Source organism: Marmota marmota, unplaced genomic scaffold (genome assembly GCF_001458135.2).
Source record: "Marmota marmota marmota unplaced genomic scaffold, marMar, whole genome shotgun sequence".
Taxonomy (NCBI): domain Eukaryota; kingdom Metazoa; phylum Chordata; class Mammalia; order Rodentia; family Sciuridae; genus Marmota; species Marmota marmota.
The window spans coordinates 5,154,050-5,180,172 of NW_026000138.1; the positions used below are offsets into that span (position 1 = coordinate 5,154,050).

Genomic DNA, 26,123 nt, shown 5'->3' on the forward strand with positions numbered 1-26,123 from the left:
TGGATGGATGGATGATGAGGATGGATGGATGGATGGATGGATGAGGATGGATGGATGGATGGATGGATGGATGGATGGGTGGGTGGATGGGTGGATGGATGGGTAGATAGATGGATGGGCAGGTGGATGGAAGGATGGATGGGTGGGTGGGTGAAGGATGGAGGGAGATAGAGAGAAAGGGAGGGAAGAGGGAAAGAAAAAAGGGAGGTTGAGTGGATGGAAAAACAGATTCCATGACTTGGGACTATTGGAGAGGGGCCTCTCTTGGCCAAGAGAGGCCACCCAAAGCCCTGTGTGTGCCACAGGCGGCCTGTGACGTGTTCTGCGTGGGGGATGACGTCAACATCGAGAAGGCCAACAACTCCCTCATCAGCAATGACCGCAGCTGGAAGAGGAACAAGTTCCGCCTCACCTACGTGGCCGAAGCACCAGAACTTACCCAGGGTAATGGGCACCACCGCCCTGCCCCCACCGGGAGGCCCTTCGCGACAGCGCTGGGGTAGGGGGAAGGGAAGGTGGGGGACCTCACCTGGAAAGGCGCCTCAGTGCCCTCAATGGGTCGGTTTGCTGGATGTCCAAGGGCAAGCCTTCAAGAGTGGACTCGCCCCTCGCCTGCCCCACACCCAGTGCACTGGGGAGCTTCTCTCTCCCATGGAATGACAAGTCCCCAAGCCATCCTGCTTCAGTCCCAGCCGATCCCAGCCCATTCTCATGTCTTGTCTCCTCACTTGACCGCAGTAGGAGCAGGAATAGAGGGTCCCTGAAAACCTGGGGCACCTTAGAGGTGCCCCTATATCCCCTGAGGGAGACCGGTGTCGCTCTCCACAGGGCTCTCCAATGTCCACAAAAAGAGAGTCTCCGCCGCGCGGCTCCTGAGTCGACAGAACCTCCAGAGCCCCAAGTCCAGGTAGGAATGTGGACGTGTCCTCCTCGGCTCCCAGGGGCCACTCACCACACGGGAGGGCATCTGCTCCCTCCTTGGAGGACCACTGCAAAGTGCCACCGAGCCGCACCCCCCACCTTGGTGCCTGTCACATGTGGGTTTCCTGTGCCTAGAGGCAGGAACAAAGGAGACGGTGCTGGTCCTGTGAACAGGGGAAAGAGAAAAGTTCTGAGTGATTCTTCACAGTGGGCCACACTCGTGTGGAATTGCTGAGGGCTCACTGGACCCCAGGATCTTCATCAGAAAGATTAGTTCCCGCATTTCCTCCAGGTGGACCATTTTTCTGCAGAGCGCTGCAAAAATAGCTAGCTGGCCTCTGCCTAAATGTCTCTGGGATGAAAGGGGGTTTCTCCAGTCCCCCCAAAAAATGCACTCCATGTTTTGCTAGAAATTATCTGAACACCTAACATAGCCAAATATCCAGTCTATATAATATAGTTAAATACCTTATTACCTAAAATAACCCAAGTCTGTCTTCTTAGCAGTTTATGTTAAACCCAGTGAGCCTTCTCAGTGACACCCAAGACGAATTCATGTCTTTCAAATGAGAAACCTTCTGGGTATGGTGGCACTTGCCTATAATCCTCTCCACTCTGGAGGCTGAGGCAGAAGGATCGCAAGTTCGAGGCCAGCCTCAACAACTTAGCGAGACCCTGTCTCAAAATAGAAAAAATAAAAAGGGCTGGGGATGTGGCTAGGTGGCAAAGTCATCCTGCCTCAGATCTGGTCTGCCAAGCTTTGGGCTATAGTAAAAGGGTACACTCTGTCCTGTTGGAAATGTCATTTGCAGACCTGGTCACGGTGCAGCGGAAGTCGTATGCTCGCTGCCGAGTGCGCTAGGGCTATTATTGCCGCTGATGATCTGAACAGGATGTGCTCCTGTCACCCGAGAATGCGGGCGCTGTCCCTAACAGCCCGCTCTCCCATTAAGCCAACGTCCTCCCTGCCCCTTGACATCTCTCTTCTCGAAATGATCAAACCAGGGCTGTCCACCCCTCCCCTTGTATAAATTTTTTTTTTAAAGCACTAATGAATGTCTTTGTGTTGATCCCTGTTGAATCTCGCTTTGTAGTTTAGAGCCCAGGAAGAGCTTTTGAAATCTTGATTCTTTGCACAGCGTCATACAAACAGCGTGCGGTCCGCCTGCACAGCCCCGGGTTCTGACCCCAGCTCTCCCCTGCACGAGCTGTGTGGCCTTGAACAAGTCGCCCAGGTGCTCAGAGCCCATGTCTCCTTCTCTGTGACACAGGAACGAGGGCTGGAGAGATTGCTCATGTTTATCTAGTACTTCCCACGTCCTGAGCACGGTCCTGAGCTCTCTGCCCAGGACCTCACATCATTCATACCAGCCCAGGAAAGAGAGACGGTCTCGTTTTAAATAGGAGGAAATGACGGGAAGTAGAAGTGACTGTTTCAAGGTCACACTGACCCTTTCCAGCTTCACCTCACCTGCCAGTGAGCACACCTGCTTCCCGTGGGGTCTTTGAAACCTTGGATGACCGTGACCAACCTGTCACAGCCCCAGATCCACCTGTTAGAGCCAACCGGTTCCTGTCTCCTAGATCCTCAAACATTAAAGAAGTAGATTGGGAGATTGATCTCTGAGTAATTAGTTAAAAACAGTGTTCGGAGCTCAGCGAGCTCTGATCTATAGCGAGAGATCCTCCACGTGGCGTGTGCACCTCACTTTCCACTTCTCTCCCGGGGAAAGGCGTGACTTGCACAGCAATGAAAGAGAAGGGGCAGACAATCTGCCCCAACCTTGAAAGTCCAGTTGAGCAGTACCCCCCCTAAACCACAGTACAGAAGCAACAAAGGAAAACTGCAGATATTTTGATACCAAAGCGGAACCAAAGTCCCAAATTAGCCTCTGTCCTTTCTCTAAGCGGAGGGTCTAAAAGGGACAGATGAGAAAATTCCAAACAAGGCTAGGAACTAGAGCATAGTATTAAAATCTGTCGTGAATTAGCACAAAGAGGACCAAATTGTACCTAAGTGTTCCTCTCTTTAAAAGCAGGCTCTGGCGCGGTCTGTTTCCAGGCTCAATACCGTTTCCAGCTCCCGAGGTTTGTTATGAGGAATCGAGGGGGAAAGCATCATGCTCCCATTTTAATCCTGCCCGAGGCTGGGCTCTTTGGCCCTGGAGGCCGCGACTCAGATTCACAGATCACCCCCTCTAGAGGCCCTTAATTGCAAACAAAGTGCCGAGGAGGAAGTAAACCGCTTCTCCAGGGCGATCCTTGTGAATCTAAAGAGAAAAGTGACCACAATGGGTCCTGCCTGGAAATAGAGGTTCTAATCTGCGCGCAGCAATTAGCTCACAACGCAGGGGAGCCAGTAATGGAGCACTGATGGGTGAGCAGGGCGAGTCCTAGAGGTCGGGAGGAACGGGCGGTGGCAGAGCCTGGGTCTCCAGGGGAGGACAGGAGAGCCACGGGGCACAGGGGCCCGAGGCCCGGGTTTGGGAGAAGAGCAGACATTGTGGTGGAGGGTCCTTGTTGGAATTCCCATGTCCCCGTGGACAAAGCTGCTGCTCTCTGGCCTTGCCTGCCTCCGCAGAGGACAAGGACAGCCCGAGGGGCTGCCTTGGCTCCTCCCCCCTCACCCTACAGCCACAGATGCACTTGGCCTTATTCAGTCCTATCTCAGACCCCCAGGGCGGCCACCTTGAGCAAACCTGTGACCATCTCCCATCTGAGTGACTGAAATAGCGGCCCACCTCATCACTGTTTCTTGGCTTTTCTCTCAGAGATCTGTTTTCCAAACAGCAGCCTGAGCAAGTCTTTAAAAACCTGAATTGAAGCATGTCACCCCCTTCATTTCACAGCCTTGCCACTGAGCATAGGGAACCCTCTAGACTCTTTGCCATGACAGATTGTGACAAGGCCCGCAGGATCTGGGCCCTGACACTCTCCAAACCCTCTGGCTGTCTTTCCCTTCCTCGAATAGCTCCTGCCTTTTTCTGCCTCAGGGCCTTTGCACATCCATCCCCCTTTCCCGGAACCCTCTGGATCTTTGTGCACCCACTTCTTCTCATTTTCAAATTCCCGTTCGAATATCAGATCACAAAGAAGCCTTCCTGACCACCCCACCTGCTCTCCACCCACCGCCATCACCCAGCCCCTCCAAGTACCCTGGGCCATGTGGCCATTCAGTTCCGTGATCTCATCCAGGAGCCTGCAAAGCCCCTTTGCTTAAAATCCCACCATGCTGGGCAGAGCCTGGGCCAGCTACTTTCATTTCCTCCTACCCCTTACCCTCTGCTACATTCAAGAGGACCTGGGGAAAGTGGCTGGGAGCGTGAGCCGGCTGGTCAGGTTCAGGTCCTCTGCATTGTGATCTTGTGCAAATCCTGATAGTCACGGGAGAAAGCAGGTATTGATTTGGCAGCCTTTCAAAAGGCTTACTCTGCGGGAGCCCAGGAGGCTCCCAAGTGAGAAGCCTACAGCGCCCCCTGGCTGCCGGCTGCGGCTCACTCCCTGCCTGCCAAGGCTAGGTAATGAGGTCTTGGCTCCTCAGGAGCTCTCCTGGGAGCTCAGGGGAGAATCAGTCATGCGCGTTCATATAATTTGACAAGATCATTGCTCCAGAGAGGATGAGACCTGCTTTTGAAAGGAGAGAGGAGCCCCAGGCCCTAACAGTACCATTCACAATTATGACCACAAGCTCCCCATCTTATTAAGTAAGGACAGGGGTGCCAGGCTTCGAGAAAACACTGGACATTCCCCCCGTCAACACACACAAAAAAATGTGTCAGCTCAGCTGTTTTTAATAACGGTGGCTATTTGTAGCACAAAGGGGGCTCTTGGTTGTGCCAAAAAATGCTTCTATGTAGCGAGTGCCGTTGGTCTATTGGAGTGTGATTTACTTACTATGGAGACTATGGGGAATTTCCGATTGAATATCCAGCATCCCTATCAACCGAAAGCCACTGGCCACGGAGGAGGAGCAGATTTGGAAAGCAAACGCAGTACGAGGGATTTGACGTCCCAAGGTTTCTGTCTCCGTCCCAGCGTTTGCAGAGATCAAGTGAAGGGCAGTGTCACCGGCACTGAAACTTTTCAAAGGACCAAAACAATGACGTTCTGAGAATTCTTCAAGTTCAGGCTTTCTGGACTTCAAATGCAAAGATCAGTGTGAAAGGGCGTGACCGGGCAGGCGTAAAAGTGCTTCTCTCTAGGTGTTCTTCTGAGACCTCGCCATTTTATGATCTCAGTGAATTTAGGAGTGAGGGGAACCCAAGGGTAAGGCCAGGTCTTTTTTTTTCCTGACAATATGAACACCCTGGTTGTAGAAGAGGATGGAGCTGGGAATTCCTAGGAGAGATCGGCGCTGAGCACAGGGTCTGTCCAGCGACGGGCTCACCCTGGAAGTCTGAGGTTCTGTCATTCATCAGATAACTTTTGGGGAACTTTGTATGTGCCATATGCTGTCCTAGGCACAGGGATACGGCTATGGATAAAACAGAAAGATGGCTTGCCATCAGAGAGAGGGGACCGATCACCAACCTCAGGAGGAAGTAAATGATTCTCTGGGTCAGAGGATGGGAAATGGAGAAAAGTAACTCAAAGGCAGGGGAGCAAATATGTGTGAGGATTAAGCCTGGGGTGCTCCAACGTTCAGCATTCAGCATTAAGGGGGAAACCCAAAGGAACCGTCAAAGCAGATTGGGACCGCGTGCAGTGGCTTATGCCTGAAATCCCAGCGGCTCAGGAGGCTGAGGCAGGAGGATCACGAGTCCAGCCTCAGCAACTTAGCGAGGCCCTAAGCAACTCAGGGAGACCCTGTCTCTAAACAAAATACCAAAAAAGAGCTGGGGATGTGGCTCAGTGGTTAAGTGCCCCTGGGTTCAATCTCTAGTATGAAAATTTTTTTTTAAAAAGAGCAAACTAGCAGGACCAGCCAGAGGTATGGACAGGACTGCTTCCTTAATCCAGATGAGTCCAAAAAAGCATTCGTTGGACTTGCAACCAGGGGCTCTTGGGAGAGCTGGATAAGAGCTATGGTGTACAATGATGGGTCCTTGTTGGCATGGTCCCCAAGAAAGACGGGGGAGGTGGAATTGGGGCCAAGAAGGACAGAGAGAAGCAAAGAAAGAGGGCAGAAGCTGGTGGCCCTGATCCTGTTTTCGCCCTTGACCCTCCCTACAGCCGCTCAACCATCTTTGTGCGCCTCCACACCAACGGGAACCAGGAGCTCCAGTATCAGCCTGGGGACCACCTGGGCGTCTTCCCTGGCAACCACGAGGACCTCGTGAATGCCCTCATCGAGCGGCTGGAGGACGCACCCCCTGTCAACCAGATGGTGAAAGTGGAGCTGCTGGAAGAACGGAACACAGCTTTGGGTAATGCTCCCAGGGACCCTTCCCCTTCCTGGGGAAGATCCAGGGGGGGCAGGCAGGGGGGCACGAGGAGACACGTTGCCCTTCCCACTCACTGATCCAGGTGGGAGGGAGGGAGGGTCTGTTCCGCCTCCAGCTTCTGAGACAGACGCCCCCTTTCTCGTGGTTGCCCCACGTTGGCCTGGCTGTCAGAGCAGATGCCCGTGGCTCATCAGTGGGAGAAGGGGTTCCTCCAAAATAGCTGTAGTACCCCGAGTGAAGAACAGCTAACGTCTAAGTCAGACTCCTCTCGGGATCCAAAGGTCCTACAGGAGGCTTAATGGCCAGTCAGTACCATGGCATCCTTAGATCATGTTCCAACCTGTTGGGGGTTTTCCAAAGGCAGAGAGGGTCTCAGTGATTCATCTCAATAGCACAGGTGGGCTGAAGAGTCCCTGGAGGTAGAAGAATCATACCTCAGTATCCAGGACCCACCCCCACCCATAGACACCCAGATCCATAGAAACACTTGGATGCGCAAGTCCAGTATGTAAAGTGGAGTAGTTTTGGCGCATATCCTCTTCCTGCGTACCTTAAATGCTCTCTAGATGGCTGGTGACATCTAATACAATGCAAATGCTCTGTGAATAGTTATTGTGCCATATGGTTTAGGGATGATGATAAGGGGGGAGGGTGGAGTCTGTCCACGTTCGGTACAGACAAAAAATTCCCAGCAAATATCTTCGATCCTCAGTAGAATCCACAGAATGCCGGGGCTGTGGATTTGGAGGGCTGACCGTGCAAGGTGGTACTCAGAACAAGACCCTGATGCTTGTGAGACTTCCTGACTTCACCCTTAAGAGCCGCGTGGCCTGGGACAAATCTCTGAACCTCCCTTTGCTTCTACCTTTCTCAACGGGGGATAATGATAGCACTCACCTCGTGGGGTTGTTATGAGGGTTAAATGAATTAATAGCATAAAGGGCTGAGAACAGCGCTTGGCAGGTAGAAAGTGCTGGGTGCGTGTTAGTCATGCATGTCACCTCCGGGGGGTGAGAACTGACATCACAAGAGCACAGGTGCAGCCAGAATCGACGCCTATCTCAGGCTCCGCCTGTTTGATATTCTTCTCCTCTGCTCATGTTTATTTTTTAATTTTTGGCCTCGTTTGCCTCATTGCGCACGTGAGGCACCCAGACGGTCTCCCGGGCCTGTGGAGGTGTGCAAGGTGGAGAGCCCATAGGTTGCCCACCGGGCCCCCTCCTCTGCCCCAGCCGCAGGCCTGGTCCCCTGACGTGGACCCCAGCCCTCCCCGGCCTCCTCACCCCTTGTGCCTCCCCCAGGCATCATCAGCAACTGGAAGGACGAGTCCCGCCTCCCGCCCTGCACCATCTTCCAGGCCTTCAAATACTACCTGGACATCACCACGCCGCCTACGCCCCTGCAGCTGCAGCAGTTTGCCTCCCTGGCCACCAGCGAGAAAGAGAAACAGCGCCTGCTGGTCCTCAGCAAGGTGGGTCCCTGGGCTCCGCACACCTCTAGGGGGCCCTTTTCCCCTCCCAGTATTAGGGAACTCTAAAGCTGTTGTTCCAACCATCTTCCAGCAGATGGCAGTCTTGAGCCATGGTTACCATTTTCTCATTTGCATATGGCCGCCATATTGGCTCATCTACTTTGGCTAGGCCTAACCCTCTCCCCTTGTCCTGAGGCCTGACAGAACAAGAGCAATCCCCTTGATGTTCAAAGTTCTCTGGCCACCGTGGAAATTGTGTGTCACCTTCTGCCAACTGCCTTTGTTATCTGGAGCTTCTGGGAGCACCATTTTAGCCCATGCTTGGAAGAAAAAGGAACAGAGGATCTCAGAGTGGCAGAGGAGCAGTAGGTAGAATGGCTAGACATAGAGGCCTCTGGTGACCAAGTTCATCACTCTTGCTTAGAAACACCGTGGACTCACCTACCCCGAGCCGTTGCACATCCTGCTCAGTAAGAATCCTGCCGAGGAGGACCACCCAGGCTCCTTGGGTTAGCGTTCTTCTGCTGTCTAGGAGACGGGTCCGAATGGCAGGCACAAGAAAAAGGCTAGTTAGCAAGTGCACATCATTCAGAAGAAGCAGATAAAGAGTTATAAGTGGCTACCTCTGGGGAGCTGGAAACGTACAGAAGCAGGGGAACAGGAGGCCATTATTTTTAATCAATGCTTGGTAGACTTATTTAACTTTTTAGACTTTGTCCATGTAAAACTTTTATTTAAATGTTGTAATTAATGAGGGGATATGAGAAGGGACCAGAGGCTGCGCCGTCTGCACAGGATTATTTAAAGTTAGGACTTAACGTACGTATAAGTCCATCTCTTCTGAACAGAACACCACTCTCCAAGGGCTGGAAGCAGTCTGTAGAAGCCAGACGTGGCCCCAGAACTGGTGATGAATGTCATTTGCAGGTATATGTCCATCTGGGGCTCTTGGTCAGTTACACTTCAGCAGCTGGATGTCATCGAGGCTGTAGGCCAGACATGCACATTCCCAAGGATGCCATGCTCTGTTGATAAGGCAAAGAGGGTCTTCAGGAGTACGTTACACAAAGCCCTTGTAATTGACCTTACCCCTGGTCTCAGAAACTGAGTCTCTTATATCAACAATAAGGAACCATCCAGGGCCGTTATCTGGGATGTAGGAGCCCCAGGGTTCCTGTGTTCCCTGGGAACCACCGGGCTTTGCTGTCAATATGCCCCCACATGGTCCTCCACACCCCAGTCTGCTTTTCCTGGGCTGTCTGTCACCATCTTGAAATTGGCCATCTCTCCAAGGATGCATTTCCAGGCTCAGCAACCAAACAAATCTCGAGCCTGCCTTCTGCACCTGCTGCAACCAGCTGGGACTCAGTATGCCTCGGCTCTCCTCAGGGTCAGGAGCACAGAATCTCAGGCCAGGCTGCCCAGAGCAGGGATTGGCAGACTTTTTCCTGTAAAAGTCCAGGTAATCAGTATTGTAGGCTCATGGCCCATTGGGTCTTTGTGACAACTGTTCATTCTGCCATCATCATACAGCTGCGTAGATGATGTGACCGTGTTCTCATCCAACCACTCACAGACACTGGCGTGAATTTTATTGTACCATATTCTTATGCCATAAGGTATTGTTATCCTTTTGATTTTTTTATTCCCCAACCATTTAAAAAAGTAAAAACAATTCTTTTTTTAAAAAATATTTATTTTTTAGCTTTAGGTGGACCCAATATCTTTGTTTTATTTTTATGTGGTGCTGAGGATTGAACCCAGTGCCTCACACATGCCAGGCGAGCATGTTACTACCTGAGCCATATCCCCAGCCCCCCCCCCAAACAACAATTCTTATCTCACAGGGGGCAAGTCAGGATTGGCGCACAGGATGAGGTTTGCCACCCACCCCCGCCACTTAAGATTTAAATTCCAGCCATCATCGCTGAGTAGCCACAGGACCTCTGTCATGTTTAATGTCCTCATCTGTAAAATGGGGATGATTGAAATGCCTGCTATGGTCTGAAATTGTCCATCCCCCCCCTAAAATCATGTGTCAAAATTCATATACCCAGGGTGATGGCATTAAGAAATGGGACCTCAGGGAAGTGACCATGTCGAGAGGACTCTCCCCGGTGTATAGGATTAGTATCTTTATAAAAGAGCCCCGAGGGAGCTAGTTCTCCCCTCCTGCCACGTGAGGACACATAGCACGGGGGCGTAGATAAAGAACAGCTTCCACCAGATTCTGCTGGCCCCTTGACCTTGAACTTCCCAGCCTCCAGGACTGTGAGCACTGCATTTCTGTGGTCTGGATTCACCATCCTGAGGTATTTTGGTGCAGCAGCCCACAGGGACAAAGATGGTGTCTATTTGATAAGGTCCTCGGGCGGTCAGATCCTGGAGTGGCAGGATCCCTGTGCACGTGCTCCTCCTCCTTTATTTCCCTGGTCTCAACCTCTCTCGGCCCTCTCCTTGGCGCAGGGCTTGCAGGAGTACGAGGAGTGGAAATGGGGCAAGAACCCCACCGTGGTGGAGGTGCTGGAGGAGTTCCCGTCCATCCAGATGCCGGCCACCCTGCTCCTCACCCAGCTGTCCCTGCTGCAGCCCCGCTACTATTCCATCAGCTCCTCCCCGGACATGTACCCCGACGAGGTGCACCTCACCGTGGCCATCGTCTCCTACCACACCCGAGGTGGGCAGGGGAGCTGGCAGAGCCCGCCCCCCCCTTCATTCCCCCCAAGACCTCCACAGGTGGTCTCTTCCTGAGCCACTAATCACAGGCCAACCCAAATCCCCGCAGGGCAAGCAAACTGTCCCCAGCAGAGTTAGGACAGAGGCCAGACGGGCATGTGGGAGGCTGCATCTCCTGGCACCCCAAGACGGCAACGAGAACAGGCCACCCCACCATTCCCTGGGGGGTCTCTGCTGTATCAGGTGCCCAGCTGATTCAGACGACCCCACCTCTGTTCCTATATTGTCCCTCCATGATCTGAAGATCTCTGTAACCTGGACCCCAGGGAGCCACCCAGACCACCCCGAGGGGGGTCCTTCCAGTGGATGGGAATGGAATGTGACTCACCCATACCCAGCAGAACCCGGGGCAGGCGTGCAGCTATGAGCTCACTTCGGCTCTACTGTCTCCTCTTCCCCTTTAGAGGAGGGGATCCCGAGTAGGAATTCCAAAGCAGAAATATGGGGTCAGCCTGTGAGCGTTCTGGCATTGGAGGGAGGAGAGGCCATGCTGCTGGGGGGCAGAGGGGTAGATGCACCAGAGCATCCTGCTTCCCCCACTAGATGGAGAAGGACCAATTCACCATGGTGTGTGCTCCTCCTGGCTCAACCGGATACAGGCTGGCGAAGTGGTACCCTGTTTCGTGCGGGGGTAAGTAGCCAAGGACAAAAGAGGAACAGTCATCCCAAATCTTCATGTTGATATTACAAGTTGGAGTCGGGGGAGCAGCCTGAGGGCTGGGACGGACGGGATCAGCACCAGTTTCCCTCCCGCATCGCCCTAAGTTGTTTGGGTTACAAGATCTTGGGGCCGAGCAACACATCAAGCTAAGTGTGCCCTCTAAGCAAGGTCAAGTCAACGCTGTAGATATTTATCAAGTGTGCATTCTGCTCTGCATGCTGGGCAACCAGGCACAGACAGTCTCAGATGGGTGAAAAGTCTATCCAAATTCTTCTGGTCACCTTCAAACGGTTCCCAGTTTCTTAGAGATGGAGAAGACCCAGCCATCCCATCCATTAGGGCGTTTCCTCCCCAACTCAGTTTTAGAGCTTCGACCTGTGAGGCACAGCGGTTCATCCCTCAGCAACTTCTCTCCCTGAATGGTGGCCTCAGCCAACCCTTCTTCTCAGCTGTTGGGGGTGGGATGTTCCCACTTGGTCCACATACCATTTTCCAAACCCCCTGGAGCATCTCAAAAATAGAGTCCTGAGCCCCACTTTGCTGCATCCCCAGAAATCTTCAGGTTTAACATTTCCAGGTGGTTCTTTAAGCTCTGATGTCCAGGGATCTCTGATTTAAGATCTCATGGGTGGATGTACCAAGGGTTCCCAGCCCAGTTCCCTGGTCCCAGGTAAAGAGCACTAAGTGGCTCTACGTGCCTGTGGGACACGGACGCCTGGTCTACCTCAGGCTCTGCTGTCCTGGACGGGATCTGACCTCAGCAGAGCTTCTGACTTTCTCTTCTTGTCCTAGTGCGCCCAGCTTCCACCTGCCCCGAAACCCCCAGGTCCCCTGCATCCTGGTTGGCCCAGGAACTGGCATCGCCCCTTTCCGAAGCTTCTGGCAGCAACGGCAATTTGACATTCAACACAAAGGTGGGGTACAGCCCGGCAGCCACTTCCTTTCCACCCTGAGTCTCAGCAGCCCCAGGGAATGGCGGGCAGCTTCTCCGATGCCTGGATGCCTGGAAGGGGTGGGGGGAAGGCAGCCAAACAAATCTCCCACCCGACATGGCCTCACGGCTTGAAATTCCATGCCCAGGGACAGCACTGTGATTATTTAAGGTACAGCCCCTCATAAAAATTCAAGCAGGGTCAGCCTGCGCCCTTATCAAATGGCTGTGTTGATGTGATTCTCCTGTGGACTGTTATTCAAGAGCAGACTCTGCTAGGTGAGAGCTGTAACAGTTCCATTTTTGGGAGAAGGAGACACCCCACAAGCGTGGCCCTGATCAAACAAGGAGTCCTTGAGCACCTAATAAGTGCTCAACCTGAAGGAAGGTGTTGGGTGGGTAGCAACCAGCAAAACAGAAAAGCAACTCAAAAATCAAGACCTGCCCAAGAAAACATTGTTCTGCAGAAAAGCTAACATTTATAAAGTATTCATTAAGTGTGCCCAGTTTTCATATTGCACACTTATTTCTCATGGTAATTCCATGATGTAGTTGTTGCTATTACGGCCGCCCCACCCTCCGCCCATTCCATGAGTTCTGAATCTACAGGTTCACCAACTACAGGTCTGAAATACCCAAAGAAACGTATTACATCTGAACTGAGCATGTGCAGACTGTTTTTCTAGTAATGATTCCGTAAAAGATACTGTAACCTCTATTTCCCTAACGTTTACACTGTTGCGGTAGCACAGGTCATCCAGAGGATCTGCAAAGTTTCTATGCAAAAACTGCACCATTTATTTAAGGAAGTAGAGCATGCTCTCAGGTTTTGGGATCTGAACAAGGTCCTGGGGTCCTTCTCCTGTCAATACGGGGGGACCTCTGGTTTCATTGTGCACAGGGAAAAACTGAGGCTTAGAGGTGCAGTTGGTTGTGCTTTGTCACACAGAGCAGGGATTTGGACCAGGTGTTGGAGCTCAAGTCTGGGCTCTTAGCGCTGCCTGATGGTAGAGGCTGCTAAGTCGTCTAGGAGCCAGGGAAGGGAGATCCGAACACACCTCACCGCCTGCCCTGTTGTCTGTGAGCTTCTGCCTGCTCAGCCACCCCCCCCCCAATCAGGTGTCAGAGCTGTCTGTGACATGAGATCTTCCCGGTCCCCAGGAATGAGTCCCTGCCCCATGGTCCTGGTCTTCGGGTGCCGGCAATCCAAGATAGACCACATCTACAGGGAGGAGACCCTACAGGCCAAGAACAAAGGGGTCTTCCGAGAGTTGTACACGGCCTACTCCCGGGAGCCAGACAAACCAAAGGTAAGCCCGGCCCCGCCCACTAACGCACTCCTACACGAACATACCCTCTCAAGTCCTGTCTTAGAGACCCCCCTTGCCCTGTCTGAATCCCCCGCTGTGGATTGGCTCCGCACTTGAGAAACCCAGGAGAGGGTATCTGTTTAAAATATTTAGCAGCCCATATTATAGCACTTTACAGACATGAAATGCTCAAAGCAGGAGATGCACAGACCAAAAGCAGATTTGAGAATGTGCAGGACCAGGAAAAAGGGGTCACAGGGAGCGGAGAGCCTGGTTTCCATTGGAGTGACAGAAAACTCTGCAACTGGATAGTGGCGATGGCCGCACGACACAGTGAATGTCATTTAATGCCATCGAATCACGCACTTGAGCATGGTAGATTGTATATTCTGTATATTTTACCACCATTTTTTAAAAGTTAATTTTAAATAAATAAACAAATAAACTATTTCAAAAGTATAAGTTAACCACCCGTCAGAGGTCGTAGTACCAATCGGAATGGACTGGCCCAGGCTTCTGCTGGGTCTTAGAGATGTCCCCAGGGGTCCCAGGGAAGGGGCTGGAGCCTCTGTGGCTGGCGGGCATGCAGAGCAGTTCCTGGGGAAGTCTGTCAATCTTAATGGCACCCGGGAGGTACCAACGGAATGTGAGTGTCACCTGGCGTGGAGTTTCCAGGACAAGTTAAAGACAAACTCACGAAGGCCATGTGAGACGTCCCTGTGCCCCTCTCCCCCCTCCCAGCCCACCTCTTAGTCCAGCCGTTCTGCTTTAGCCAGTTCTGCAGAGGTGCAGGCTGGGCGCCCCCATCTTGCCTCAGCCATGCCGTCTGTCCTGAGGATTCTCTGGCACCTCGACCTGGGGTACCTGCCGCACCGCGGTGGGTACAGATGTTAACACCTGTGTGTGAGCAGTGGCCACGGGAAGAGGAGCAGGTGGATAATGCCTCCCTTCCTGGGAATGACTCTGGGACTCTCTCTCTGGCTCCCTGGAGGGTCCTCAGCAGACTTGAGCTCCGGTTGCCCAACGTGGGGAGTCGCTCCTTCACACCCCAGGGACCCCCTTTCCACCTTACCCATTTTGTTCTTCCCAGCTCCTGACCCCTTTCCCCTGGGAACACCCCGCAAGCCCCTGAGCCATACCCTGCGCCTCCCAGAGCCCCACCCCTCCTCACAGACCCTCCCCTCCCTGCAGAAGTACGTGCAGGATGTCCTGCAAGATCAGCTGGCCGAGACTGTGTACCGAGCCCTGAAGGAGCAAGGGGGCCACATTTACGTGTGTGGAGATGTCACCATGGCTGCCGATGTCCTCAAAGCCGTCCAGCGCATCATGGCCCAGCAGGGGAAGCTCTCGGAGGAGGATGCCGGAGTATTCATCAGCAGGCTGAGGGTGAGTGAGTGACAGGCTGGCATCTGGGTCCCTTGTCTCGCATCCTTCCTGTCTCTTCTTCCCCGCCCCACCTGTCGATAATTTGGGGAGCTGTAATGACATGTCACTTTTGCACTTATGATTGAGAATAGAGGTTATAAGGAGTCAGGGGAGGAATCCCAAATCCTGATTGAGAAAGGAGGTAGGATGGCTGGGCATGCAGGTGCATATAGTAAATATGGTTGAGAACTGTCAAGTGTGGAAATAGCGAGTGGACCTCTAGTTAGTTATATACAAATGAACTCAACCCAATTTTCTCTGCCCCCAGAACCAAGCTGCAAAACTGCCCTCTGCAGTTGTACAGGTAGAGCACTGAACAAAAAGATCTGTCCAAGGGAGAGACAGAGGTCTGAAAGCCACCCCATGCTTAGCTCTCTAAACCATGCACGTTGGCATGGAGCTGCATCTACCCTGAAGGAAGGATCTTTTCCTGACACACCCAAAGGTTGGGCGGAGACTGGTGATGGCTCAATCAGCAAAGTCCTAACCATGTGACCAACCTCCCCAAATCCAACACAGTCCTAGACCCCTACAGATCTCTAGGTGTGATCCCTCCTTTCCCTTGCTTTCCTAAATGAGCAGTGATCGACATGTTTATGGAAGAGGCCCTTACTCTAAATCTGATGCTAAACCCCAGGGAGATTTTAAAAAAGAGTTTCTGATGGCGTGTGTCTGAGCAGAGCTGCGGAGCTGCCCTATCCCCGTCTCTCTGCCCTGATCCTCCCAGTCCCTGTCCTGGGTTCCCCAGGACTCCATAGGATACAGTTGAAAACCCTTCCCAACTAAACACAGACCCGCTCTACAGGTGGGTCCAGGGAGACTGGACCAGCACAGGGGCCTGGCGGGCTGAACCGCCCCCAGCCGCTGCCCCTCCTCAGCATCCAGTTGGTTTTGCCTCCCACCCCTGACTGCCCACCCTGCCAGAGGCACTCCCATGGCTTCCAAAATCCTTGCCTCCCAAGGGGTCCCCACTCTGGGCAGCTGTGGGGGTGTACCCTGGTGGCTTCCCAGCCACTTTTATTCCCCTCAACCCGCTGATCTCCCTGCCCTGGGACATTTCCCACGGACCCCTGCCTTGCCCAGGTCTGAATTTGCAGGAACAGGTTAGAGGGAGGAGAGGGGAGAACGGTGAGCTTCCCACTTGGCTTGGTCACTCTGGGTTCCACGTCTGCCCAGCCGTGTGGCCCCATTTCTGCATGGCAACACCAGAGTTCCACCGGACTAGAGTGGCCTCCTGCCCTCAAGGGTAGAGTCTCGCTGACACAGAGCCTTGGAGATCAGAGGTTCCCTGGGGACACGTGGCTCAGCCTGGTGTCTCTAGGAACCGTCTCCTTTGGGTACCTTCCACTCGGGGGTATCCGTCCTGTCTACACCTTTATCTGGCATCTGAGGGCCGTTCCCTGGCGGTTTCTGTCCCCTAGGATGACAACCGGTACCACGAGGATATCTTCGGAGTCACCCTGAGAACGTACGAAGTGACCAACCGCCTTAGATCTGAGTCCATTGCCTTCATTGAAGAGAGCAAAAAAGAGACAGATGAGTACGTCGGCCCCACCCTGGAGGGGTAGGCAGCGTCCTCTCTTCTGTCCCCGTGGACGGCTGACTTACCCACCATGGGGTCCCTGGGCCAGCAGCACACTGCCACCCTCTGGGGACCTGTTAGAAATGCAATTCCCGCGCTGCCCCAGACCTGCTGTATGTGCAGTTAGGGACCTGGGGCACCACCGCGATCAGTCCAGGGAGGTCTGAAGACCCTGCTTAGCACACGGCATCTGTCTGGGGTGCCCCCTACGGCTGTGGTGGCTCTCACTCTGCACCAGGTTGACGGTGGCTTTCTCCTCAGTGTAAATATCAACTGCTAGAATGTTGACAGTTTGACTCACCCCCTAGAAATGGCTGGAACAGTGCCGTCTCAGCATGTAACCTTACCTTAACTCCAGGACATAACAGCCTCGTGGCAATCTCTCTGCCCCATGCCCTCCCCATACCCTGGCCATGTGCCCTGACACAGGCAGGAATCCAGCCATCCCAGAGCACAAGAGCACACTCACACTCGGTTCTTACACTTAGCAATTTTACTGTTTGCTCTTCGAAGTGAGGCACCTGTCTCCAGACATACTTTGTGCCCACTCAGCTTACATGACCGCCTTTAAGATCACTCCCTCCTCACAGCTAGCTGGGTGCCGTGGCATAGCCTGTCATCCCAAGGGCTCAGGAGGCTGAGGCAGGAGGATCTCGAGTTCAAAGCCAGCCTCCGCCACTTAGCAAGGCGCTCAGCAACTGAGACCCTGTCTCTAAATAAAAAATTTTAAAAAGGGCTGGAGATGTGGCTCCGTGGTCGAGTGCCCTGAGTTCAATCCCTGGTACAAAAAAAAAAAAAAAAAATGTAAAGAAGACCAGGTTAAAAAAAAATCCCTCCGGGTTCCATCCCCAGTACCAAAATAAAATAAATTAAAAGAAAAATTTATAAAATCGCTTAGTGGTAGAGCGCTTGCCTGGCATGTGTGAGGTCCTGGGTTCGACCCCTAGTACAGCAAAAAAATAAATGAATGAATGATTGTAAAAGATCACACCTTCCTTGATTGTCAGAAGCCCCTGGGTGGCCCTCCCCCAGCTCCTGTGACACTAATGCCCGCCCTCCTGTCCTCCCACAGGGTCTTCAGCTCCTAAGTGGATTCTCCAGCCTAGAGGGACAGCAGGCGGCCCCCCCAAGTGCTGCACGGGGGCGGCTGCGGGCTTCCGACGGGCGCACACACGGCTGCACCTTTCCTCCAGGACCCCCGGGTCCCCGCTCTGCCTCTCGTCCTGTTGCTGTGTCCTGGTGTCCTCCTCTGGGTTCCTGCCCCCCCCAGTGGCTTCCTCGGCCCCCCTGGGTCTGCTCCTTGAGTTTTCCTGCCGCGACGCGACGCCTTCGTACCCTGCGGTGGCTCTCCCGAAACCACGCCTCACTGCTGTCCTGCCGACGACGAGGGCAAATCGCGGGTGCATGAAACCACCGGATCGTGGCCACTGCTCCTCTCGGGTCTGTCTTCTGCTGTCCCCTGGAAAAGGCTGCAGGTTCTGGACAGAAGCCTTCTGAGCTGGTGCCTCTGGAGTCCCCCCTCCTTTCTCACGATCCCTGTTTTGGTCGTGTGTGTGACGTGCGCGGGTCGGGCCCGGGTCTCCGTCTGTCCTCTTGCCCGTGCAAGCCTGTCCATCTTAGACCTGCGTCCACGGCCTTCGTGAAAGACCCTTGGTGCCAAGAAACGTGCCCCTGGCCCACGTTGAATCCTCGTGTGTCTGTAATTGAGGGTCTGCGCTGACGTCCCTTAAAACACTCTGAGGCTCCCCAAAGAAGGGTTAGGGAGTGAGGAGGGGGCTGTGGTGGTGGAGGGGACAATCTCCCCGTGAAATGGCGGGTCGTGGAATTGGATGCATCTGGATTCTGAGGCCAGTCGGCGGAGTCCTTACCATACCACCAATGGCTTGGGCAGACCCCCGCCCCCCCGCCGCCCAAGCCCACCTACCCCAGCCAGCATTGCCCCGGCCACGGTCATCGAGCCCTTCCCAGGGATCCCATCCGTAAGGCCCAGAGCCCTGCGGTCCACGGGAACCTGCTGGACATACTGTCTTCCCACTTGGCTAATATGGATGAGTCGCTTGTCCTAAGTTTCCCCGAATCAAATTGCTACCGACCTGAAAGGGACGAATGGGCTGAGCCTCATGTTTCAGAGCATGGGCATTCTGTCAAAGAAGAATACAGTGGTCATTATTTTCTTTTTCCTCCAAATGGGGCTTGCGGCTTTACCTTAGGATTAAAATACGTGGCGAGGTCAGTTAAAAGGGATCCGAGTGGACGGAGGCCCCCTGTGGATTTTTCTCTAGGAACCCTGAGGCTTTCTGCTTTCTAAAATTGGCCTCCGGATTATTGAACCTGCCGAAATAATTTTGGCAAATAAATAATACCTTCCACTCGGATCCAAAAAAATAAAAATAAAAAAACTGGGTAGCCAAGTCTCCGGCAGGGTTCAGGGCAGGAGGCCTGCAGAGTTTGCCCCCTCGGGGTGAATGCGGAGGGAGGTCCCTTCCACACTCAAGTGCTAAAATCAATGTCAGGCAGCATCCAAATCCCATGACCCCCCCCCCCACCCTCCAGGGCCCAGCGGTGGGTCCATTCTAGCCTTCTGCCATGTTGGTTTTGTTTTGTCCCACAGAAGAACTCTGTCCCCTTGAGGTCCTATGCAGGACACTGCCTTCCTGATGCTCAGTGTAGAGAGCGGACAGAGAAAGTACCGTGGCCCCATGGGGAAGGGCTTCACAGGTGGGGTATCAAGACCCCAAGGGCTCCAACTCCGAGATCTTGAAAGGACAAGCCACAGCTCATCTTTGCCCACCCTCCCCGGCAGCCCCGATGGGTGTCCCTGGCATCTGGAGTTTGTCCCAGTTCTAATCTCTCCCGCCTCCAGTTAATCCCAGGTTTTCTGGTTCAGGCTTCCACGGATGCAGAGACTCAGCCCCTGGTGTCCCGTAGCAACCCTTTCCCACCTGGAGGGAAGCCAGCTCCAACTTCCTTCAGTCCTGCCAGCTTGATGCTGGGCTCCTAGTAGCTTTTCTCCCGGGCACTTTTTAAATGGTTTTTCCAACCCTTTGAACCCTTGGGGACACTTTCTAAGATGTCTCTAGTTCCCCAGGACAGAATGATTAGGTCAACCTCCATCAAAGAGGAATAAATCACCACTTCCCTCTCCAAACCAAGTTTCCACTGCTGAATGAGGAGCACTTAGTATGTGCTGGGCACCTGCCGCCTGTACACCTCTCCCCTTCTAGAAGCCGGGGACAGATGGAAACATCTTTTCGTTTTGTCAGAGAGTCCAGAGAAATAATTATATAACCAGCATTCATCCTTCTGCCCAAGCAGGACCTCTTTTTTTTTTAACCTCAGACACAAACAGCTTCATAACTCCCTGTTAGAAGACAGGAGACCAAGCTGATGTGTTTTTCTCCTGGGCGGAGATTTCCCACCCCAGAGAGCCCCACCCTACTGCTTAGCCAGAGAAGAGGCAGCCACCACTGTGGGTTGAGCTCTGATCCAGGGTGGGCGGATGCTGCCCCCTGCTGGCGGCATCTAGTTTGGTCCCCAGAACCAACTACAGGAGTAAGATACAGGTTAGCAATGGGTAAACCAAAGGATTACCCAGGTAGCGGTCCCTTTATTTGCCGCTCCCTGCTAAACTGGTAGCTCTGACCATAACCCACCTCATAAAAGTGGGTTTGTCCAGGAAGCTCATGAGATAGTCCTGAAACAGGGACACAGGCACATCATACCATACTGTCCCCACTGTGACCACAGCTCCACACCTCGTGTGGGGAAGAACACCGTTAAGCCCACTGAGAGGAGAGAGGCCCTTCCTTGGTGTCCTGGATGTGTGACAGCCAGGCATTCTGTTTTGTTTTGTTTTGGTTTGGGTTTTTGGGGGGTTTTTTGTTATTTTTTAAGGGGAAACACTGAAGATCCACCAAAATGGAGTTTTAGAAGCAGAACTGGGTCCATGATGCCCCTTTTTAAGTAGGTGGCCATGGTGACTTGACCTTTCCATGTCTGTAGATCCTCCTGTCCAACAAGGGGATCCTGAGACAATGCCCAGTAACGGCATCTGGCCCAAATGCCCACGAATTTTGATTTCTCACTTATTGGTACCACGCCTGGCCTCCCCAGGGTGTGGAAGGTGTCTACAGAGACTAGCAAAGTGTGGCTGCTGCCCTGCAGAAGGCTAGAATCCGGTGGGCAGGGAGCTGCCCCCAGGATGGATGTGGGTGTCTGGGGTGTGGGGGGTGCGTAGGATTTCACCATGGACAATGGAAGACAAGAGTGGCCGCGGGGGAGGAGGAATCCAAGGCAGGCGTAGGCAGGGAGTGTGGGGTGCATCGGGGCTGGTTTGGAGGCAGAGCCAGGTAGAACTGCTGAGGGGGATCCCTGGGAATGTGGCCAGGACCAGACGGTGGGGCGAGGTGAGCGGTATAGCAGGGCTTAGACGGTGCCTAATAGGTGACAGGGAGGTCCTTACGAGTGTCTTTCCCAAAGGGAAATGAAGGTGATTGGAATTATGTTGCCAGAGAAGGTTCTGACCACAGGCTAGAGTGTGCATGGCTGAATTGCGGACGGACGGTTGCTGTCATCTAGGCGTGAGCCAGACAAGAGGCAGTAGTAATGATACACAGAGTCCAGGGGCTGAACCAGCAGGACCGGATGCCCTTTGGACAGTGAGGATTAAAAAAAAAATTGGAGCTGTGAAAAGGTCGGGCTCCCAGGGAAGGTGAGTCTGCAGCCTTGACCCGATGGCCAGCTCTCTGCAGGTCCAGAGTGAGCCCTTCCAAGGTCCAACGGGGTCCAGATGCCCACAAAGAAAACAGACTCTTAACTGGAGATGCTGGCCTAGGAACGGAGGCTCCTCCTGCCAATCGCTCTGAGCAGCCACCTGCTTTGGGCTTCCAAGGAGGTCAGGTTTTGCCCTAAGCCCACAACAAGGCAGTGCTGTTCTGACCCATATTGGGGGGGCAAATGGTTCCTGCCGGGGCGGGCAAGCTAGCTGCCTGCAACACCCCCACACACCCGCCCCGCCCGCAGAGCAGCCGTGGGGCACAGTGGGCTCCGGGGTTGAGATTCAGTCCAGCCGTGGTTCCTGGAGTGGTTCCACCTCACTGCCCCTGGTGGGTCTCCAGCAAGAAGTCTTGCCCCCAAGCCTCTCGCCAAAACATCGAGCCGCCCAGGACGGCCGGCAGGGGTCTTCCCCACATCTCCAGCATCGAATGTCCCCTTGGGCTCCAAAATTCAAGGCCAGGAGCCGGGATGGGAGGTCTAGAGGGGCTGAGAGCTGGCCGCCTCCCAAGGACTCGACATCAACGGTCCCCGTGGTGTGGATCTGGGCTTTCAGGAGCTGACGCTGGCCTGGTCCCCTCTCCTCCTCTCACTGGTCCCTCTTCAGCCCACTCCCAGTCCCCACCTATGGACAGAGGACCCAAGCAGTCATCATATTCCCCCAGACCCTCTGCGACTCCAACATGAGGATCCGGTGGCCTTCAGTGTCGGTTCCCCGTTACAGGTTGAGCGTCCCGAATCTCCAATCCAGAATGCCCCCAAATCCAAAACTTTGGGCACCCACACCACAGTGCAAATGGAAAATTCAATTTATGCACAAAACTATTAAAAATATTGTATAAAGCCACCCTCAGGCCATGCATATGAGGCGTACATGAAATCTAAATGAGTTTCCTATTTACACTTGGTCCCACCCCCCAAGATATCTCATTATGTATATGCAAATATTTCCAATTTTTTTTTTAATCCAGAATCCAAAACACCCCTGGTCCCAAGGACTTCGCCTAAGGGGCATTCAACCTGTAATACTGGCAAGGGAGTTGGTCCCAGTTTACATGCCTTAGCGTATTTATGAGTTCGTTTTGTCCCTTGAAATATCTAAATGGTTCTGGTCAAGCAGGCACATCTAATTCAGTGATGAGCATGGTGGCCTTGGCAGACAGGGGACAATGCCTTCGCATGCTGCTTCCTGAAGTCTTTTCAACTCCATACATGCAGTGCCCAGATTTGGCTTCGAACCTCCCGGAGACTCTAGTCCTGAGCCCCTCAACCTCAGCATTATTGGTGTTTGGGGCTTGGCCATTCTTTATCACCGTGGCATCCCGGGCATCATAGGATGTTGAGTAGCATTGGTGACACGCACCCAAAAGTTGCTAATATCCATCTCCTGCCAATCGTGAGAACCAAATGGGTCATTGCACAGTGTTCATTGTCCCCTGTGCAGGCAGCGTCTTGCACCCCTTGGGCTGAGAACCACGGCTCTTGGACATCGGGGACAACAGGATGCCTACCAGCCACCCCAGGCCTTCCCATTATAGACCTCTTGGAGAAGGTCATCATCCACTGCCAAACCGAGATTGAAGGACTTACACAGCTTCACGAGACCCCCGCTGCACCAGAAAGATGGGGGGCTCTGTTTTGCTAAGATGCTCTGCCCTGGGTGTCCGTTCTAACCAAGCCCCTGGTAGCCTGGTGCAGTCTTGCGCTGGCTCTGAGGTCCCCTTGTGCTCCCCATCATTTTTGTCACTGTGTTGTGGTTGTGACTGTAATTACCCACTCCAGGCTCACGGGTGGTTTTCTAGAAGGACCAGAGAGCTGGACGGGTCATCGTGCACGGCTGTACCCGAAGGTGTCCACTCTGGGCCTGGGGAGGCTGGGGAGGTGGCCGGAGCTGGGGTCCCCTCTCACACACACACACACACACACACGCTGTCAGGAACTCAGATGCCCCTACCTCTGAGCTCTCAATGCTGCTAACCTGCCCCGTGTCCTGTGTGCTCGCCCCAGCACTTTCCTCAAGGACCGACGCCCACCCCGTGCCCTTTGCGAGTTCGGCGCATGCTCTTCTTCTGTATAGTTCTCATCTTCCAATTTTATGGGATGTAACAGAAGTCTACATCTGCCTGTTTGCATTATGGTTAAAAATATTAAAAAAGTGGACTCGACTCGGCCGGCTCTCGTCTTCTCTGTGGCTCGTGCTGGGAACGTCTCACGCCTCTGCCCGCTGGGAGGGCGCCCTCACAGGCTGGGTGCCCCCGGGTAGCGGGCTCTGAGGCAGGGCTGGCAGGAGGCTGGTAAAGGGGGGCTACCGGACTAGGGGAGGGAAGGGGTGGGAGTCCAGCCGGTCAGAGGGGAAACCTCAACAGAAGCCTCTGCCAATCAGGCAGGGGGGATCTAAAGATGGCATCTAGAGGGTGTCCCGGTTTGGGACTAAAGAGCCACGGTTTTACACCCTCCATCCCTGCTATAGAGGGGTAGACCAGAGGCAGCCGGGGAGGGAGGCTTTACGGTGCCCTTTGGAACATGGCCATTTGGACCCTGTGGGCATTTTGACAGCTACCCCCATTTCCCAATTATCAAAACCACTTTAGACATTCGGCTTTTTAAATTACAAGATAACTTCCCCCAGCCGGGTGCGGTGGTACACACCTGTAATCCCAGAGACTCGGGAGGCTGAGGCTGGAGGATCCTGAGGTCGAGGCCAGCCTCGGCAAAAGCGAAGCCCTAAGCAACTCGGTGAGACCCTGTCTCTAAATAAAATACAAAACAGGACTGGGGATGTGGCTCAGTGATCGAGTATCCCTGAGTTCAATCCCCAGTAACCCCACGCACACACCCAGACACCCCCAATTAGACACCCATCCCTGAGCCTCATGTCCAAGGTCCTGTTAAAGATGAAGATCAGAGACAGAGCAGAGTCAGGGAACTCTTTCCAGTGCCCTAATCCTTGCTGTATTAGCTCATTTGCCAGTTATAGTGGTGTAATCACCCCAGCTACTTAGGAGGCTGAGGCAAAAGGATTGTAAGTTAGAGGTCAGCCTCAGCTATTTGCAAAACCCTGTCTCAAAGCAAAAGATAAAAAGGGCTGGGGGTGTAGCCAAGTGGTAGAACACTACCACTAACACAACAAAAAAAATATATACACACATATATTTTAGCTGATTAAAAGGATGGGGAACAGTTATAAAAAGCCAGTCTTCACACGAATGCTTTGGCCTAATATCATTCCCAGTCATGCTTAAGGATGAGGAAAAGGTCAGAGAAATTCATCAGCTTGTTGCTATTCCAGACATGACTGTGTTCTCCCCAGTAAAAGCCTGGGAGACTGAGACACAGGGGGATCACATAGCTTGTACCAGTTCAATATCTAATAAATGTCTGTTTCAGCCCAAGAAACTGCATTCTTGTGCGTCATCCACGCGGCTAAGACACCCAGACTGTCTTGATTCAAACCCCAGTTCCTGCACTTCTTAACTGTGCAGCTTTGGATTAAATTACCCAGTGTCTCTGTTCGTCCCTTCCTTCAGCATAAAGCAGGTGGTGGTTGTGGGGACTGCATCGGTTTGTGATAGGAATAAATGAGATAATACACCAATACACTGAGATGGAATGGAATGGAATGGAAAAATAAACAGGTCCAAACTCCTTCTAATTTCTTCAGCTTTTTTTTTTTTTTTTTTTTCTTCTAGAAGTTCAAGCAGCCAGCCCCGAGTTCCTCTGGACTTTTCAGACCACTTGCTGTCACAGGTCACCTCTGTAAAGAGGCAGTTCCTGCACCCTTCTCCCCCTCCTGACCTTGAGCCCTGGTGCAGGGGAAGACCTGGATGCCCGAGGGTTTAACCTGCTCCCCCCACGATTCCCACACACACTGGGATTTGGGCAGGTCAACCTCAGAGCCCAGATAACCGCCCCCCCCCACTAGATGGCTTCTGTTGCCTGGCAACCAGGTGAAAATTTCAAGTTCACACCAAAACAGAACCTTCCCAAGCACAGATCACAGGAGAAGGGGGTGGGGGACCAGGGTGGGGGGTGGGGACGGAGAATTAAAGGACTTTAAGCCGCTGCAGATTGATCAAGAATACGGGCTTTGCTGTCACTCACATAGTAAAAATGTATTTATTGTTTTCTTTTTTTCCATGGTACCCTTCACAATGTGGCCAAGAAAATGAAAACGGGGAATGTATTGTCCATTGGGTGGATCAATATAGTGTTGAACCCACATCAGCAAAAGGAAGCCTCTTTACAGAGGACCCTCGGGAGGAGAGAGTGGCTCCTCTTCCTCGTGCCATAGCGAGTAGCCGGGTAAAGCAAAGTGGGAGTAAGTCTTAAGCTTGAAGGAGGCCACATGCGCTTCCCTGTAGCATCAATTAAGCATTATGCCTTGTGCAATGGAATCTCTTTTGTTGAACAAGTTTTGAGAAAAGTCACCACTGGAAATGCAGTTTTCCACTGAAAGCTTTTGGCCACATCTATGTGGAGACACCTCTTTCTCTTTCCTCCAAGGTGAAGGAATTGCCTTCCTTGAAAAGCACAGAAGTTTCCTTGCCCTTTCCACCTTCCAGAAGCTTCTAGAAGCTTCCGCCATTGCTTCACTGACGACCCCGCCTCACTCGAATCTCTGCTTCTCATTGCCACATTTTCTCTCTCAGACTCCGACCTTCCTTCCCCCTTCTCCTGAGGATTCTTGTGATTTGACTGGGCTCAGCCAGATAATCTAGGATAATCTCTTTATCGCGAGTTTCCTAACTTAATCACGTCGGAAAAGCCTCTTTGTCCAGGTGAGGTAACGCATTCAACAGGTTCCAGGAATTAGAATATGGGGGTCCTGATGCAGCCTAACAGAGTCCACCCCGAAAAAACCCAAAAAGATTCCTGTCTGCCCCACATGCAAAATAAAGTCAGCTCAACTAACGCATTTTCAGAACCCAT

The 26,123-nt window shown here is 53.0% G+C and overlaps 1 protein-coding gene across 1 annotated transcript in view; it reads left to right on the plus strand.

The window, feature by feature from the left end:
• Nos1 (nitric oxide synthase 1) overlaps positions 1-23,359 on the plus strand; it is a 96,528-nt gene extending 73,169 nt beyond the window's left edge. The window contains 11 exon segments of the mRNA XM_048785651.1: positions 306-444; positions 829-907; positions 6,094-6,287; positions 7,607-7,776; positions 10,243-10,453; positions 11,056-11,143; positions 11,966-12,087; positions 13,266-13,414; positions 14,606-14,800; positions 16,261-16,403; positions 17,494-23,359. Coding sequence (XP_048641608.1) covers positions 306-444; positions 829-907; positions 6,094-6,287; positions 7,607-7,776; positions 10,243-10,453; positions 11,056-11,143; positions 11,966-12,087; positions 13,266-13,414; positions 14,606-14,800; positions 16,261-16,403; positions 17,494-17,509 — 1,506 coding nt within the window. The 3' untranslated portion in view covers positions 17,510-23,359.
• The last annotated feature ends 2,764 nt before the right edge of the window (positions 23,360-26,123 follow it).